Here is a 15,994-nt window from a genome sequence, read left to right as displayed (position 1 = left end):
CAGGCTTAAAAGTAGATAAATCTCCAGGCCCTGATGAAATGTATCCCAGGCTGTTGAGTGAGGCAAGGGAGGAGATAGCAGGGGTGCTGGCAATAATTTTCAATACCTCTCTGGCCACAGGAGAGGTGCCAGAGGACAGCCAATGTGGTACCATTATTCAGGAAGGGAGGAAGGGATAAACCAGGGAACTACAGGCCAGTCAACCTAACCTCAGTAGTGGGGAAACTATTGGAAGCAATTCTGAGGGACAGAATTAATCTACTCTTGGGGAGGCAGGGATTAATCAAAGACAGTTAGCATGGTTTTGTTAAGGGAAGGTCATGTCTGACCAATTTGATTGAATTTTTCGAAGAGGTGACCAGGTGTGCAGATGAGGGTAATGCATTTGAAGTAGTCTACTTGGGCTTCAGCAAGACTTTTAATAAAGTCCCGCATGGGAGATTGATAATGAAGGTAAGAGCCCATTGGATCCAAGGCAATTTGGCAAATTGGATCCAGAATTGGCTGAGTGGCAGTAAGCAGGGGCTGATTTTCGAGGGGTGCTTTTGTGACTGGATGCCTATGTCCAGTGGGGTTCCACAGGGATCGGTGTTGGGCCCCTTGCTGCTTGTGGTATATATAAACGATTTAGACTTGAATGTAGGAGGGTTAATCAGTAAATTTGCGGATGACACGAAAATTGGTGGGGTGGTAAATAGTGAGGAGGATAGCCTTAGATTACAGGAGGATATAGATGGGCTGGTCAGACGGGCTGATCAGTGGCAAATGGAATTTAATCCAGATAAGTGTGAGGTGATGCACTTGGGCAGGACAAACAAGGCACGGGAATTCAGGATGAATGATAGGACCCTGGGAAGATCAGAGGGGCCTTGGTGTGCATGTCGACTGGTCCCTTAAGGTAGCGGGACAGGTAGATAAGGTGGTTAAGAAGGCATATGGGATACTTGCCTTTATTAGCTGAGGCATAGAATATAAAAGCAGGGAGGTTATGCTGGAACTGTATGAAACGCTGGTTCGGCCACAGCTAGAGTATTGCGTGCAGTTCTGGAATCCGCATTATAGGAAGGAGGTGATTGCACTAGAGAGAGTGCAGAGGAGATTTACCAGGATGTTGCCTGGGCTGGAGAGTTTTAGTTATGAGGAGAGATTGGATACACTGGGGTTATTTTCCCTGCAGCAGAGGAGATTGAGGGGGGACATGATTGAGGTGTATAAAATTATGAGTGGCATAGATAGGGTAGACAGGAAGGAACTTTTCCACTTGGTGGAGGGATCAATAACCAGGGGGCATAGATTTAAGGTAAGGGGCAGGAGGTTTAGAGGGGATGTGAGGAAGAGTTTTTTCACCCAGAGGGTGGTGGGAATCTGGAACTCCCTGCCTGAAAGGATGGTAGAGGCAGAAACCCTCATAACATTTAAGAAGTATTTGGATGTGCACTTGCGATGTCATGGCATTCAAGGCTCTGGGCCTAGTGCTGGAAAATGGGATTAGAATAGTCAGGTACTTGTTTGACCGGCGCAGACTCAATGGACAGAAGGGCCTTTTACTGTGCTGTTGACCTCTATGACTCTATGACATGATGCTTTGATATAATGATGTTATGAAAACCCAATCTTATTGTAACTTTCACCACTCATGGAAGATTACGTTCTCCTCTTTAATTATAATGGATAAGGTTAAATCCTCCAGTTTAAGCTCAAATCAGCCAATCAACACTGCAGGTACTACCATAAATAACCAAACAGCTTTAAATCTCTCTTCGAACTGTGACTCTGTAATCTTGGTTGTGTCCTACAGAACTTGGTGGGACATGGGCAAATGGAAGTCTATGTACCAGTGATCTGTTCCTCGTGTATGATGTTTATTTTTCTGTTGATTTTGACCATGATTTCCCCTGAAACACCGTGGGACATTTTAGGAGGGAACCCAAACACTGTGGACTGAATTTTACTGCGGGCTTTGGAACCCTGATTTTGCGGTGAAAAGCGGAACCTGAGCCCTCTTTGGACCATGGAGCCGCTGGTTTTGATGCTCCATGTGGCGTCTGGCCAAATATCAGCGGCCTCGTAAAATGGCCCTTAATTATGCAAATCGGCTGCTTGCTTCCCTGGACAGCGATGGGAGGGCCACCCCGACAAGGCTCCCCACTATTTAACTGACCATGCCCCCTCCTCCCACCACCTCCCGACCCCATCCTCCATTCCTGCCACACGGGCCGGTAAAATTCAGCCCTGCATTTGTGCAGCACTGCACTTTGAGAAAGTTGATCATCTTAGCGGCGTTGTGAAGGACTGAGGGTGGCTTGTGTTTCTGTTTGTGCTTGATGACTCTCACTGAATTGTTTTAATCTCCTTTCTGTTACAGGCACAACAGCTTCCTCCAGCACTGTGGGTAAGTACACAAAGACAGCAATTTTACCTGAATCAAGCATGGTCACCTCACATTTGGTTGGTGGTCATTCTGTAACGCGTACCCACACTGTTTTATGCTGATGTGTCAAATTGAAAATCTACACCATTATGTTTTCAGTAACAACACTGATGATCTTAATAAGCAAGTCTCAGATATCTGAGAAACAGGTCTGTTTTAGAGAACAGAATAACATTTACAATTGAATAAAAGCTTATTTGTTAATATGTTTTTGTATTGGGGAGAGCTCTTTACATATAATGCAAAAATCGTTAGGAACATAAACAAGTTTAAAGTGTTCAGATAATATTATGGTCTAATTTAAATGTGTTTCTGGAATGTTTGATTACCAATGTACCAAAGCTAGCTCTGAAAGTGATGAAATCACTTCTTACATTCAATTAAATTAAGAAGATTATTCTTCTTCAGGTTCATTCTCCACACATTTAGACCTCCACAGATTATTTCCATCACCTACTGGGGAGAAATGTAATATCACAGTTCAATGTTCTTTGAGAAAATGTGTTCATTGTTTGTTCCTTGAGAGCCCAAGATATTCACCCATTGTTGAAAATAATATTTCACAGCCCCTTGGCCTGTACCCTCATTGTGAATAATTTAAGAACTGTTGCAAAACAGTAATAATTGTGAATTTATGAGGGAGAATTACTACATTGTTCCAGTGTGTCCATATTGATGCTGGATGACATGGCCGATCCTCCCTTCAATAGGAAACAATGACTTGAAAACTCCAGTCCTCAGTTAATATTATTTCCCACTTTCAGTGGCATCACAGCAGAGAAATGTTTTGACCACTACAAATATGTAACATTCATACAATGAACAGCATTAATCATCTCAGGTTGCATCATTAATATAATGCTTGAATGGAAATTAAGGGTGCATGGTGGATTTTAACTCAGTGGGAATGTAGTGAGGGGATAGTTAAAATGGAGTGCCCTCATTTCACTGCGTTTGGTGGATGTCTCACCACCTTCCAAATAAAGTCAGGAGCCTCACTTCCTAAATACTTATCAGATTCCTGTGACATAGGATGCTGATAACCCACCTGCCCCGTTCAATAAAACCTCGTCTGTGGGCAGTGGAGTCCCTCCCATGTAATTCAAATCTGCAGGAGTCCTCCTGTGGGCCCCACAAAGAAAGTCTGGGCCTCTGTTGCCCCAGTGCCCACCCATGAGACCCAGCTGAAAACCTCACCCGCAACTGAGCTGGTTGCTGGTGAGTCTTCCCTTAGTGCTGGTGGTTGCCCATCTGCCAGTAGCGACACTGACCAGCAGCGTATGGATGAAATTTGGGAGTCATGTGACTGTGGGTACAATTTGCACTGGCCCAACAACCCTCCCGCAGAAACCGCTCAGGTTAAAAAAAAACACCCTTAAGCCTAAAAGGTACTGCAGATCTGCAGTGTTTCTGGTGAAGCAATAATCTTAATGCTGCTATCAAGTTTGTCCAGCGTTACAAGAGGGTTTCAGACATGTTCAAAGGTGAGTAGTGTGAGGTATTACAACTTATTGTTGTATGGATCTGGGCAGGCGATACCTGATTCACTTTCGCGTCAGGGATTATTACACACTAATTTTAATGTTCCCACAACCAGACAGAATGTACCCTTCAAACTCTATTGCAGACTTTACAGGGACTTTTAATCTCAGTTTCCCTGCAGCAGATTGATGTAAGTATAGCAAAAAAAAACAACCAATCCTACAGTTTAGGTTTCTTGAACAGCTGCTTTTACCAGGATTAATTTATGGTCAACATTCACGAGAAGAAACTTGGAGATTCTTTTTTTTATTCTTCTTGTCAAAATAGCTTTACTTTTCTCTTGTGTGAAATGTAAGCACACAGGCAAGTTTCAAATCCTCGTGTACAAGTGTTAGGGAGCAGCAACAAACCCTTGGGAATAAACTGGGAACTATAAGCTGAAGAACCAACACATGCCATTTGATTTCATATTTTTCTTTTGGATGGGTGTTGGCATATTTAAGGCCAGGCAGGTGCTAAGCCCCAATTTTGTCATGAATCAATCATTTTTCCCATTTTAAAACTTGTTCCATTGAGTACACTCAGCCATCTGAGGGAAGAATATTTACATCAGCATAAATACCAGCTGGTGCAACATGACATATCTTGCTGATGGTAAACATCTTGAAAATACTTTTTGTTTCTGATTTTAAGTGAGTAACTCCCATTTTTAACAGGCAGTTTAACCATTTGAAAAGTATGGTATGGACTGTTTTCTTCTTCCTTTAAGATTAGAAATGTATCTGAACAGTTTTATAAAAACCCGCTGTTACCATGGAAATGGGAATTCAGAATCAGCAAATGCTCCATCTTTCTCATGCAAGGGCAGATTGAACTGCTCTGAATGTACGCAAAATGTCACCTCTACAACAAAGTTACATGGTGAAGTGCAATTTTATGACAGTCTTTTTATTTTATTTTTGACTGTTACGTATTTTTAAAATAGTGGTTCTTGTTGTCACCTTCCCATTGGTCACATGACACTGTTGAACCCTAGCACAACTACACTAACAGTGATTCCTTCATTCACATTCACATATGTTCAATTAAGACACCACACTGAAGTACTGTGTGCAATATTGGTCTCCTTATTTAAGGAAGGATGTAAATGCGTTGGAAGCACTTCAGAGAAGGTTTACTAGACTAATACCTGGAATGGGTGGGCTGCCTTATGAAGGAAGTGCTGGACAGGCTAGGCTTGTATCTGCTGGAATTCAGAAGAGAAAGAAGCAACTTGTCTGAGACGTAAACAATCCTGAGGGGTCCTGATAGGGTGCATGTGGAAAGGAGGTATCTTCCTGTAGGAGAATCCAGAACTAGGGATCACTGTGTAAAAATGAGGGGTCACCCATTCACTACTGATATGAGGAGAATTTTTTTCTCTGAGGGTGGTAGATTTTTGGAACTCTCTTCCTCAAAAGGTGGTGGAAGCAGAGTCTTTGAGCATTTTTAAGACAGAGCTAGATAGCTTTTTGGGACTTTCTCCTGAGACAGGGGTGGCAGTCTCACTTTAAAGCAATTGATGCTGTTTCCGGTGTTAAATTGCCGAGGGGCAGCCAGCAATATGGTGGGCAAGCTCACCACCAACGTTTTAGCAGGGTGAGCAGGGACCACGTGTCCTGTAAACTTCCGCCACTAGGGCTTTTCTTGAAATGAATCAGAACTGAGAATTTACTACTGTGGCCTTCAAGCATGCCCGCACTAGGATGTGACATCAGTGGCTTTGAATGAAAAGAATTTGAATAAAGCTTTCCTGATGGCAGTGGTTTATTGCACTGCTTAGTGTAGTATTAAACTGCACAAAACAGACAGGCCCGAGTTTCTGGCCTGGGAGTTCTCAACTAAGGACATAGTGATGAAGCCACAATTAGTCTCTCTAATACAGTAGAGAAATAATCATCCAATGTTTCCACTTCTCATTACTATCCAGTAATCCCTGCTACAAATCTGTGTATGTGAATGATGTATGAGGACCGATCAGCCTAAATGTTGGCTACAGTCACTACATTCAGGTGAACACATGAAGAAACCCAGTTGGGTGAGGGCCTTGTGACCCTTTGAAAGCGTGTTCCAATGTGAGTTATCAGCATTTTCAAAAGAGGCAAAAGGAAAGAAAAATTAAAGGATTTATTTTAACGAACAGTAACATACAACTCCTCCTCCTCCAGGTACCATGCCTTAAGAGGCCTTGGCGACCATGGCCTTCAATTGGATTAGTCCATGATTATGCGTGGCAGAGTACTGCAGTGGTTTGCCATTGCCCTCTGCAATATGGTTGGTCAGGAAACTGGAAGCTCTCTTGCTGTTACCACCTGCCATCAGGCGTATTGGAAGGATTTACAGGCTGTTAATCAGCTTGTTTAGCCACATTATTAACGCAACTTCTGTGACCATTAAATCCTGAAGTGGGACTTGAAGCAGAGCTTCTCGCCCAGAGGAAAGACCACTGCCCACAAGATCTCCCTAACATACAACTACTGATAAAATTAATGTGCCTGGATGCTGTTGCTTTGCTTTACAGAACCAAGGAAATAAGTACTGTTTATGGGAGATTTTAATGCAAAATATTTCATCTGGAGGTTCAGATTAAGCAGTGCAGTGAACAGACTAACAATAAAACTGTTGAGTATTCTTGTACAATCAGATAATAGGCTCAACCTCCTTTCCTTTATATAAAAATAAAAAATGCTCTGACCAGTTCAGGCAGCATATGTGGAGAGAAACAGAGTTGACATTTCAGGTCAAGATGATTCTTTATCAGAATTAACATCACTTAAATCAGTAGCCGATTTTCCTAATGCAAAACAAAATCTACACTTCCCCTTGAACCAGTTTAGAAAAGGCCATTACTAGTATTTAGCTCATCTTTGTGCTGCAGTCCTTGTATAAGAATTCTTTTGTTACACACAGATTAGTCGTGGATTGTTACTCTCAGTTTTCCCCTTCCAGCAGATCACGCTTCACTCACACAATCCAGCATGAATCACAGAATTGTTACAGTGTAGATGGAGGCCATTCGGCCCATCATGTCTGCACCAGCTCTCTGAGCATTTTAACTTCGTGCCAATCTCCTGCCTTTTCCCCATAACCCTGCACATTGTTTCTATTTAAATAATCATCCAATGCCCTCTTCAATGTCTCAATTGAGCCTGTCTCCACCACACTTCCAGGCAGTGCATTCTAAACCCTAACTACTCGCTATGTGAAAATGTTTTTTCTCTCCTTGCATTTGCAAAATACTTTAAAACTGTGCCCTCTGGTTCTCGATCCATTTACGAGCAGGAACAAGTTCTCCTTATCTACTCTGCCCAGATCCCTCATGATTTTGAAAACTTCTATCAAGTCTCCTCTCAGCCTTCTCCTCTCCAAGGAAAACAGACCCAACTTCTCCAATCTTTCCTCTTAACTGAAGTGTCTCATCTCTGGATCCATTCTTGAAAACCTCTTCTGCACCCTCTCCAATGCGTTCACATCCTTCCTATAGTGTGGCACCCAGTACTGCGCACAATGCTCCAGCTGAGGTCTAACCAGTGTCCTGTAATAAGTCCATCATAACCTCCCTACTCTTGTACTCTATGCCCCTATTAATCAGGCCTAGAATACTGCATGCTTTAGAAACAGCTCTCTCTACCTGTCCGGCTACCTTTAATGACTTATGTACATATACAACCAGGTCTCTCTGCTCCTGCACACTCTTTAGAATAGTATAAAATAGTTTATTTTATACTGTCTCTCCATGCTCTGTCTACCAAAGTGTATCACTTCACACTTCTCCACATTGAACTTCATCTGCCACCTATCTGCCCACTCCACCAATGCGTCAATGTCCTTTTGAAGTTCTACACTGTCCTTCTCACAGTTTACAATTCTCCCAAGTTTTGTATTGTCCACAAGGGCCCCAATACCGACCCCTGGAGAACCCCACTACAAACCTTCTTCCAGCCCAAAAAATACCCATTAACCAATACGCTCCGCCATTACTCAACTACTGCACTACTGCACTCGCAACAGGTTTAAGTGTGTGCATTAAAAAATCTTCACCATCTCCCTTGAACAGCAAAGTGTTTGTTCCCTTGAAGCCAATCTAACAATTGTACCTGATTTTTGAAAACTGAATACTTTTTCCCCTTTGTCTTCCTTGGTTCAGTTATTACTTTCCAACATTCTGATTGTTTTGTAGCAATTTGGGTCTTTCCTTACAAAGTGAATGAAATATCCTCTATATCCTGTAAGAGTGTGGGGACAAAATGCCAATTTTAAAGCTAAATCTAGCACTCCCCTTAAACCAGTCAAGAAAAGCATCTACTATGTTACCACTTTAAAGAATGTTACTGGTATGAAGCATGTCTTCATGTTAGAGTTTTTCGTAAATGACCACTGATGTGTTTATAAATGCTGTTGCTTTGATCTTCCAACAGATCACTCATCACTCACACCCTCCAGCACGGCTCCAGCAACAGTGACTACTGCACTCACAGCAGGTTCAAGTTTCTCCATTAATACTTTTTACCTCCTCATTTCATCAGCAAAATGGTTGTCCCTTTAGTGCCTGGTTGCCAATTGTTCCTAACGTTTTGAGAACAGAATCGTTTTATTCCTGTGTCTTTGTCAGTGAGTTTTTCTCAGCTCGAATGTTCTTTTGTAAAATCCTCATCATTTCGATGCAATCTGGATTTCTCTTTACAAAGTGAGTGAAATATCCTCTGCACCCTACCAGCTGAGAAAAGCATCAGTTACACTCTTACTTTCAAATGTTTACTGGTCTTCATGTTATAGTCATTGTAAATGACTGGTTAAAAAAAAGGGCCAGATTTTCACAGAATCACACAGTGCAGAAGAGGCCCTTTAGCCTATCGAGTCTGCACCGACACGTGAGAAACACCTGACCTACCTACCTAATCCCATTTACCAACACTTGGCCCATGGCTTTGAATGTTGTGATGTGCCAAGTGCTCTTCCAGGTACTTTTTAAAGGATGTGAGGCAACCAGCCTCCACTACCCTCCCAGGCAGCGCATTCCAGACCATCACCACCCTCTGGGTGAAAAGATTTTTCCTCACATCCCCCCCTAAACCTTCTGCCCCTCACCTTGAACTTATGTCCCCTTGTGACTGACCCTTCAACTAAGGGGAACAGCTGCTCCCTATCCACCCTGTCCATGCCCCTCATAATCTTGTACACCGCGATCAGGTTGCCCCTCAGTCTTCTCTGCTCCAATGAAAACAACCCAAGTCTATCCAACCTCTCTTCATAACTTAAATGTTTCATCCCAGACAACATCCTGGTGAATCTCCTCTGCACCCCCTCCAGTGCAATCACATCCTTCCTATAATGTGGCGACCAGAACTGCACACAGTACTCCAGCTGTGGCCTCACCAAGGTTCTATACAACTCCAACATGACCTCCCTACTTTTGTAATCTATGCCTCGATTGATAAAGGCAAATGTCCTGTATGCCTTTTTCACCACCCCACTAACATGTCCCTCCACCTTCAGAGATCTATGGACACACACGCCAAGGTCCCTTTGTTCCTCAGAACTTCCTAGTGTCATGCCGTTCATTGAATACTTCCTTGTCAAATTACTCCTTCCAAAGTGCATCACCTCACACTTTTCAGGGTTAAATTCCATCTGCCACTTATCTGCCCATTTGACCATCCCGTCTATATCTTTCTGTAGCCCAAGACACTCAACCTCACTGTTAACCACCCGGCCAATCTTTGTGTCATCTGCAAACTTACTAATCCTACCCCCCACATAGTCATCTATGTTGTTTATATAAATGACAAACAATAAGGGACCGAGCACAGATCCCTGTGGTACTCCACTGACACTGGCTTACAGTCACTAAAGCGTCCTTCTGTCATCATCCTCTGTCTCCTACAACTAAGTCAATTTTGAATCCACCTTATCAAATTACCCTGTATCCCATGTGCATTTGCCTTCTTTATAAGCCTCCCATGTGGGACCTTGTCAAAGGCTTTACTGAAATCCATATAAACGACATCAACTACACTACCCTCATCTACACACCTGGTCACACCTCAAAAAATTCAATCACATTTATTAGGCATGACGTCCCTCTGACAAAGCCATGCTGACTATCTCTGATCAAACCTTGCCTCTCCAAGTGGAGATTGATTCTCCCCTTCAGAATTTTCTCCAATAGTTTCTCTACCTCTGACGTGAGACTCACTGGCCTGTAGTTCCCTGGCTTATCTCTACAACCCTTCTTAAATAGCAGAACCACATTAGCTGTTCTCCAGTCCTCTGGCACCTCCCCTGTGGCCAGAGAGGAATTAAAAATTTGGGTCAGAGCCCCTGCGATCTCCTCCCTTGCCTCCCTCAGCTGTCTGGGGCACAAATCATCGGGACCTGGAGATTTGTCCACTTTTAAGGCCGCCAATACCTCGTCGCTCCCTATATTATTTGCTCAAGAACCTTGCAGTCTCTCTCCCCGAGATCGATACCTTCATCCTCATTTTCTTGGATGAAGACGGATGTGAAGTATTCATTCAACACTCTAGCGATGTCCTCTGGCTCCACCCATAAATTGCCCCCTTGGTCCCTTATGGGCCCTACTCTTTCCCTGGTTATCCTCTTCCCATTGATATACTTATAGAATATCTTGGGATTTTCCCTACTTTTACCAGCCAGAGATTTCTCATATCCCCTCTTTGCTCTCCTAATTGCTTTCTTAAGCTCCACCTTGCACTTTATGTACTCCACAAATGACTCTGCTGATTTGCTTCCCTTGTACCTGCTAAAAGCCTCTCTTTTCCTTCTCATCGTATCCTGAATATCTCTGGTCATCCATGGTTCTCTGTGCTTGTTACTCCTTCCTATCACCCTAGCGGGAACATGTTGAGCCCGTACCCTCCCCATTTCCTTTTTGAACACCCCCCCACTGCTCCTCTGTAGATTTCCCCACAAGTAGCTGTTCCCAGTCTACCTTGGCCAGATCCTGCCTTATTTTACTAAAACCCACTCTCCCCCAATCCCAAACATTTTTTTGCAACTTGTCTATTTCTTTGTCCATAACAAGCTTAAACTGTACTATGTTGTGGTCGCTATCACTAAAATGCTCCCCCACCACCGCCTCAGTCACCTGTCTGGCTTCATTCCCCAGAATTAGGTCCAGCACTGCGCCGTCCCTTGTTGGACCCTGTACATATTGACCTAAAAAGTTCTCCTGTACACATTTCAAGAAATCCAGTCCATCCAAGCCTTTAACACTATGTCTATCCCAATTAATGTTGGGAAAGTTGAAATCACCTAATATAATTATCCTATTGTTATTGCTTTTACACACCTCTGCAAATTGTGCACATATTTGCTCCTCAATTTCCTGCTGACTATCTGGGGGTCTATAATAAACACCTAACAATGTGGCTGCTCCTGTTTTTATTCCTAAGCTCTACCCACAAAGCTTCATTCGATGCCCCCTCCAATATATCACCTCCCCTTACTGCAGTAACTGACTCCTTAACTAATAATGCAATACCTCCTCCTCTTTTACCTCCTCCCCTGTCTCACCTGAAGATTCTATATCCCGGAATGTTGAGCTGCCAATCCTACCCTTCCCTCAACCATGTCTCAGTGATGGCTACTATAACACAATTCCATGTGTCAATCCTCACCCTTAACTCATCCGTTTTACCTATAAAACTCCTGGCATTAAAGTAGATGCCATCCAGCCTTGCCTTACTCCCTTGAAACTTAATGCAGCTGTACTCCCTCTGACTTGATTGTTTTACTGTATTATGATATTTCCGTATTCTGCTAACATTCTGTGTCCCCTCCCCCTGCCGAATTAGTTTAAACTCCTCTCAACAGCACTTGCAAACCTGCCCACAAGGATGTTAGTCCCGCTCTGGTTCAGATGTAGACCGTCCCGCTTGTACAGGTCCCACCTTCCCAGAAACGGTCCCAGTGATTCAGGAATCTAAAACCCTCCCTCCTGCACTAACTCTTAAGCCATGTATTCATCTGCGCTATTCTCCTATTTCTGAGCTCGCTAGCACGTGGCACTTGGAGTAATCCAGAGATTACAACCCGAGAGGTCTTCCTTTTTAGTCTACTGCTTAACTCCCTGAATTCTTGATGCAAGACCTCATCCCTCTTTCTACCTATGTCATTGATACAACATGTACCATGATCTCTGCCTTATCACCCGCCCCCTTCAGGATGCCCTGCAGTCGTTCAGTGACATCCCGGATCCTGGCGCCAGGGAGGAAACATACCATCCTGGAGTCACGTTGACGGCCACAGTAGGGCCTAACTGTTCCCCTGACTATAGAAACCCCTAATACTATTGCTCTTCCTCCCTTCCTCCCCTCCTATACAGGCAGGCTGCTTGTGGTGCCAGAAGCTTGGCTCTGTCTGCACTCCCTGGAGGAAGCAGTGCCCTCATCAGCCTCCGAAATGGAATACCGATTTGGGAGCGGGACCCCAGAGGACTCCTGAACTACCTGCCTGTTTCTCTTGGACTGCCTGGTGGCCACCTATTCCCTTCCTTCCTCAAGTCCCTTCATCTGTGGTGTCACCACCTCTCTAAATGTGCTATCCACAATGCTCTCAGACTCGCAGATGCTCCACAGTGTCCCCAGCCGCCATTCCAACTCTGAAACCTGAGCTTCCAGGAGCTGCAGCTGGACACATTTCCTGCACACATGCTGGTCCCGGGCATTGGAAACGTCCCAAGCTTCGACATAGAGCACGAGGAGCACACCATGGCTTTGAGCTCTCCTGCCATGGCTTATCCCTTTAAATTAAACCTTTTAAATACTCTGAGCAGTAATCAGGCCCTTCATTCCTGATCCTCATTACTATGGAATATATGAACTATAACCACAAAAAGACCTTAAACTATAAGCGATTAAATTACTAAATACTTACCCAATCTTGCCCACTACTTACCAGTCACTCCTTTCCCTTTAGTCTCTCCTGCTGCAGCAGGGCAAGACCACTCTCTTGCAAGTTCTTGATGGCAAATGTCAACTTTTGCCATCATTACCCCTCAGAAGGTAAATAGAGCTTTGGGATGTCAGGCAGTTGGAGGTTAGTGTTAAACTTGTGAGGTTACAATTTTCCATTCAGGATTCCGACACAGGCTGCACTGTGGACTCAGAGCTGGCAATGACTGAAATCAGTGAGGATTTCAAATTTCTCCCTCCCACGTTAGTGTTAGAAAACCCCTTAAAAGTTTATACCTTGAGTTGTAACTCAATTTTAAAACTTGCTCCTTGAAATATTTATAAAAATGATGTTATTTTACTGCTATTAAGTTTCCATTTGGAGGACTGTGAAAATCCTTTAATGTGGTTGGCTGCAATTGACAGCCTGATGACATCACTCTAGCACCACTTTGCAAATTCCCCAGTGAAGAATGCTGCAATCAGTTGCATCTCTAGAGCACAGGGATACAGGAGAAATTCTTACCAAGGGAGATCATTTGATCTGCCTGTGAGGCTTACTTCACGATCAATGGCGAGCATTCATGCTTGGCCGCTGACAGCAAACTCTGGGCCATTCTTTTTGTATTCAGCTGTGACATGCATTGTTACTCTCTGTTTTGATCTTTCAGCAGATCACTCATCACTCACACCCTCCAGCATGACTCCAACAACAGTTAAACTCTTCCTTTCAAATGTTTACTGGTCTTCATGTTATATTCATTGTAGGTGACTGGTGAAAATAAAAAGGCCAGATTTTTGCAAGTTCTTAATGGCAAATGTCAACTTTTGCCATCATCACCCCTCAGAAAGTAAATAGAACTTTGGGGTGTCGAGTGCGTGGAGATTAGTGTTAAACTCGTGAGGTTACGATCTCTCATTCAGGATTCCGACACAGGCTGCACTGTGGACCCGCAGCTGGCAATGACCGAAATCAGTGAGAATTTCAAATTTCCCACTCCAACAGAAGTGTTAGAAAACCCCTTAAAAGTTTATCCCTTGGAGGTGTAACTGGAATTTTAACAGCGGTGTGGTTAATAAAATGTGAATGACAGAATTGGTCCTGAAAAGATTGTTTCATAATTGTGGAATGTTGTTAAATAATTGACTTCAAAACTGTTTTTTAAGAATTAATTATGAGTTATTTCAGAACATGTTGGCTCTCACCTTTACCCCATATGGATGTCACGATTTGTAATACTTGCTCCTTGTAATATTTATAAAAATTATGTTATTTTACTGCTTTTAATTTTCTGATTGGAGGACTGTGAAAATCTTTCCATGTGATTGGCTGCAATTGGCAGCCTGATGACATCACTGCTGCACCACCTTGGGAATTCCCCAGTGAAGAACGCTGCAATCAGTTGCATTACCGCAGCAAAGGGATCGAGGAGAAATTTTTACCAAGGGAGACCACTCGGGCCTCGATTTTCCCTTTGGCGATTTGGGGGAGTGGCCCGCTTGCCGACTGGAAAATGACACAGGATGACGTCTGGCGGAACCCCCGACATCATCCCGGTCCCTTTAACTTTTCAGGAAGGCGGGCGGACAGCAAAATCTGCTGTCCTCCCACCGACCTGTCAATGGCCAATTAAGGCATTTGACAGGGGACTTAAGATTGTTAAAGACTCTGTCCGTGCAACCTTTCAGGCTGGCGGGCAGGCCAGGAGCCCCAGCGGGCTTCTGATAATACATGAAGCCTCATCCACTGGCGGGATGAGGTTTCATGTCTGTTTTTAAAAAGTTTCATAAAGTTAATGTGTTTCTTATTAACATGTCCCATCTCATATGACATTGTCACATGAGGGGGACATGTTAATAATTTTAATATTTCTCTATTTTTGGTGTTTTTTTTACCTGTCGGTAATCTCCCTGAGACAGCACTTGATCTCAGGTAGATGTGCGCTCTTTGACAGATGGGGAATCCCTCCCCACGCCCCCTGCACAGCAAGTGTTCCTGTCGGGCAGGCCGTTGGGCGGGCCTTAATTGGCCTGCCCACTCAAAATGGCGGCGGGCCCCGTTTCGGTGGCCGGCTGTCCGCCCGCCGCCGAACCGGTGGGGCCCGCCTGCCCACCAAGGGCAAAATTCTGCCCTTGACCTCCCATTGAGGCTTACTTCACGATCAATGGCGAGCATTCATGCTTGGCCGCTGACCGCAAACTCTGGGCCATTCTTTTTGTATTCAGCTGTGACATGCATTGTTACTCTCTGTTTTGATCATCCAGCAGATCACTCATTACTCACACCCTCCAGCACAGCTCCAACAGTGATTACTGCACCCACAGCAGTCTCAAGTATGCTCTTGTCCTTGTAACAACATGGGTATCATCCTAATGCCCTTACCATATTAGTTCCATCTGATTTTCACTTAATGAAGTCAGAGCATATGTTTTCTAGAATTATCCAGTACAAGCGAGGTCATTCAGCCCATTCGGCTGAATGTGTCAGATCTTTGATAGAGCTATTCAAACCAGCAATGAATTAGGGGCAAACATGTGAGGAATGTGCTGTTGGTGCCACACAGCATTTACCAAGGTTGATTTTTGTTTTTAGTTACAAATAGTTAAGAACTCATACCCATCTGTCTTATTGCTCTATTGCAAAAGGCACTAAATTCTCTGGTGTATTCTCAATTTCAAGGTGATTATGGCACAGTTGGAGAGACTAGAGAATCTAGGATTGTTTTTCTTGGAGTATTTGAGAGTAAAGGGATATTTAGAGTGTTCAAGGGCATGAGGGGATTAGATAGATTAAATGACAAAATATTTCAACAGATGTAAGGGTTCAGCCTGAAGCTAAATCTACAGTTAAAGTAGTCTAGAGAAATGCATGTTATGTCATTATTTTAGGGAAAATTAGTGATATGAAGCACGATTTCACCTCGCAGTCTTTGCAAATTGTCAACAATATAATGTTTATGTATATAATTGTGACGTGCATTGCTACTCACAGTTTTTGTCTTCCAACAGATCACTCATCACTCACACCCTCCAGCACGGCTTCAACAACAGTGACTACTGCACTCACAGCAGGTTCAAGTTCCTCCATAAACATTCTTTACCTCCTCATTTCAGTAGCAAAATGGTT

General features: G+C 43.6%; 1 protein-coding gene and 1 long non-coding RNA gene across 2 annotated transcripts in view; both read left to right on the top strand.

Annotated features, from left to right (window-relative positions):
* Positions 1-4,114, top strand: part of LOC144692643 (uncharacterized) — a 65,302-nt gene extending 61,188 nt beyond the window's left edge. Inside the window, exon 3 of the long non-coding RNA XR_013579362.1 lies at positions 2,366-4,114. This is a non-coding gene — a long non-coding RNA (uncharacterized LOC144692643). The remainder of the gene's footprint in view (positions 1-2,365) is intronic.
* Positions 4,115-15,770: 11,656 nt separating this feature from the next.
* ptprc (protein tyrosine phosphatase receptor type C) overlaps positions 15,771-15,994 on the top strand; it is an 85,427-nt gene continuing 85,203 nt past the window's right edge. The window contains exon 1 of the mRNA XM_078561801.1: positions 15,771-15,945. Coding sequence (XP_078417927.1) covers positions 15,771-15,945 — 175 coding nt within the window. The remainder of the gene's footprint in view (positions 15,946-15,994) is intronic.

The sequence above is a fragment of the Cetorhinus maximus genome, chromosome 17 (genome assembly GCF_964194155.1).
Source record: "Cetorhinus maximus chromosome 17, sCetMax3.hap1.1, whole genome shotgun sequence".
Taxonomy (NCBI): domain Eukaryota; kingdom Metazoa; phylum Chordata; class Chondrichthyes; order Lamniformes; family Cetorhinidae; genus Cetorhinus; species Cetorhinus maximus.
The sequence above is the reverse complement of the archived record's forward strand: the minus strand, read 5'-3'. Positions and strand labels throughout refer to the sequence as shown.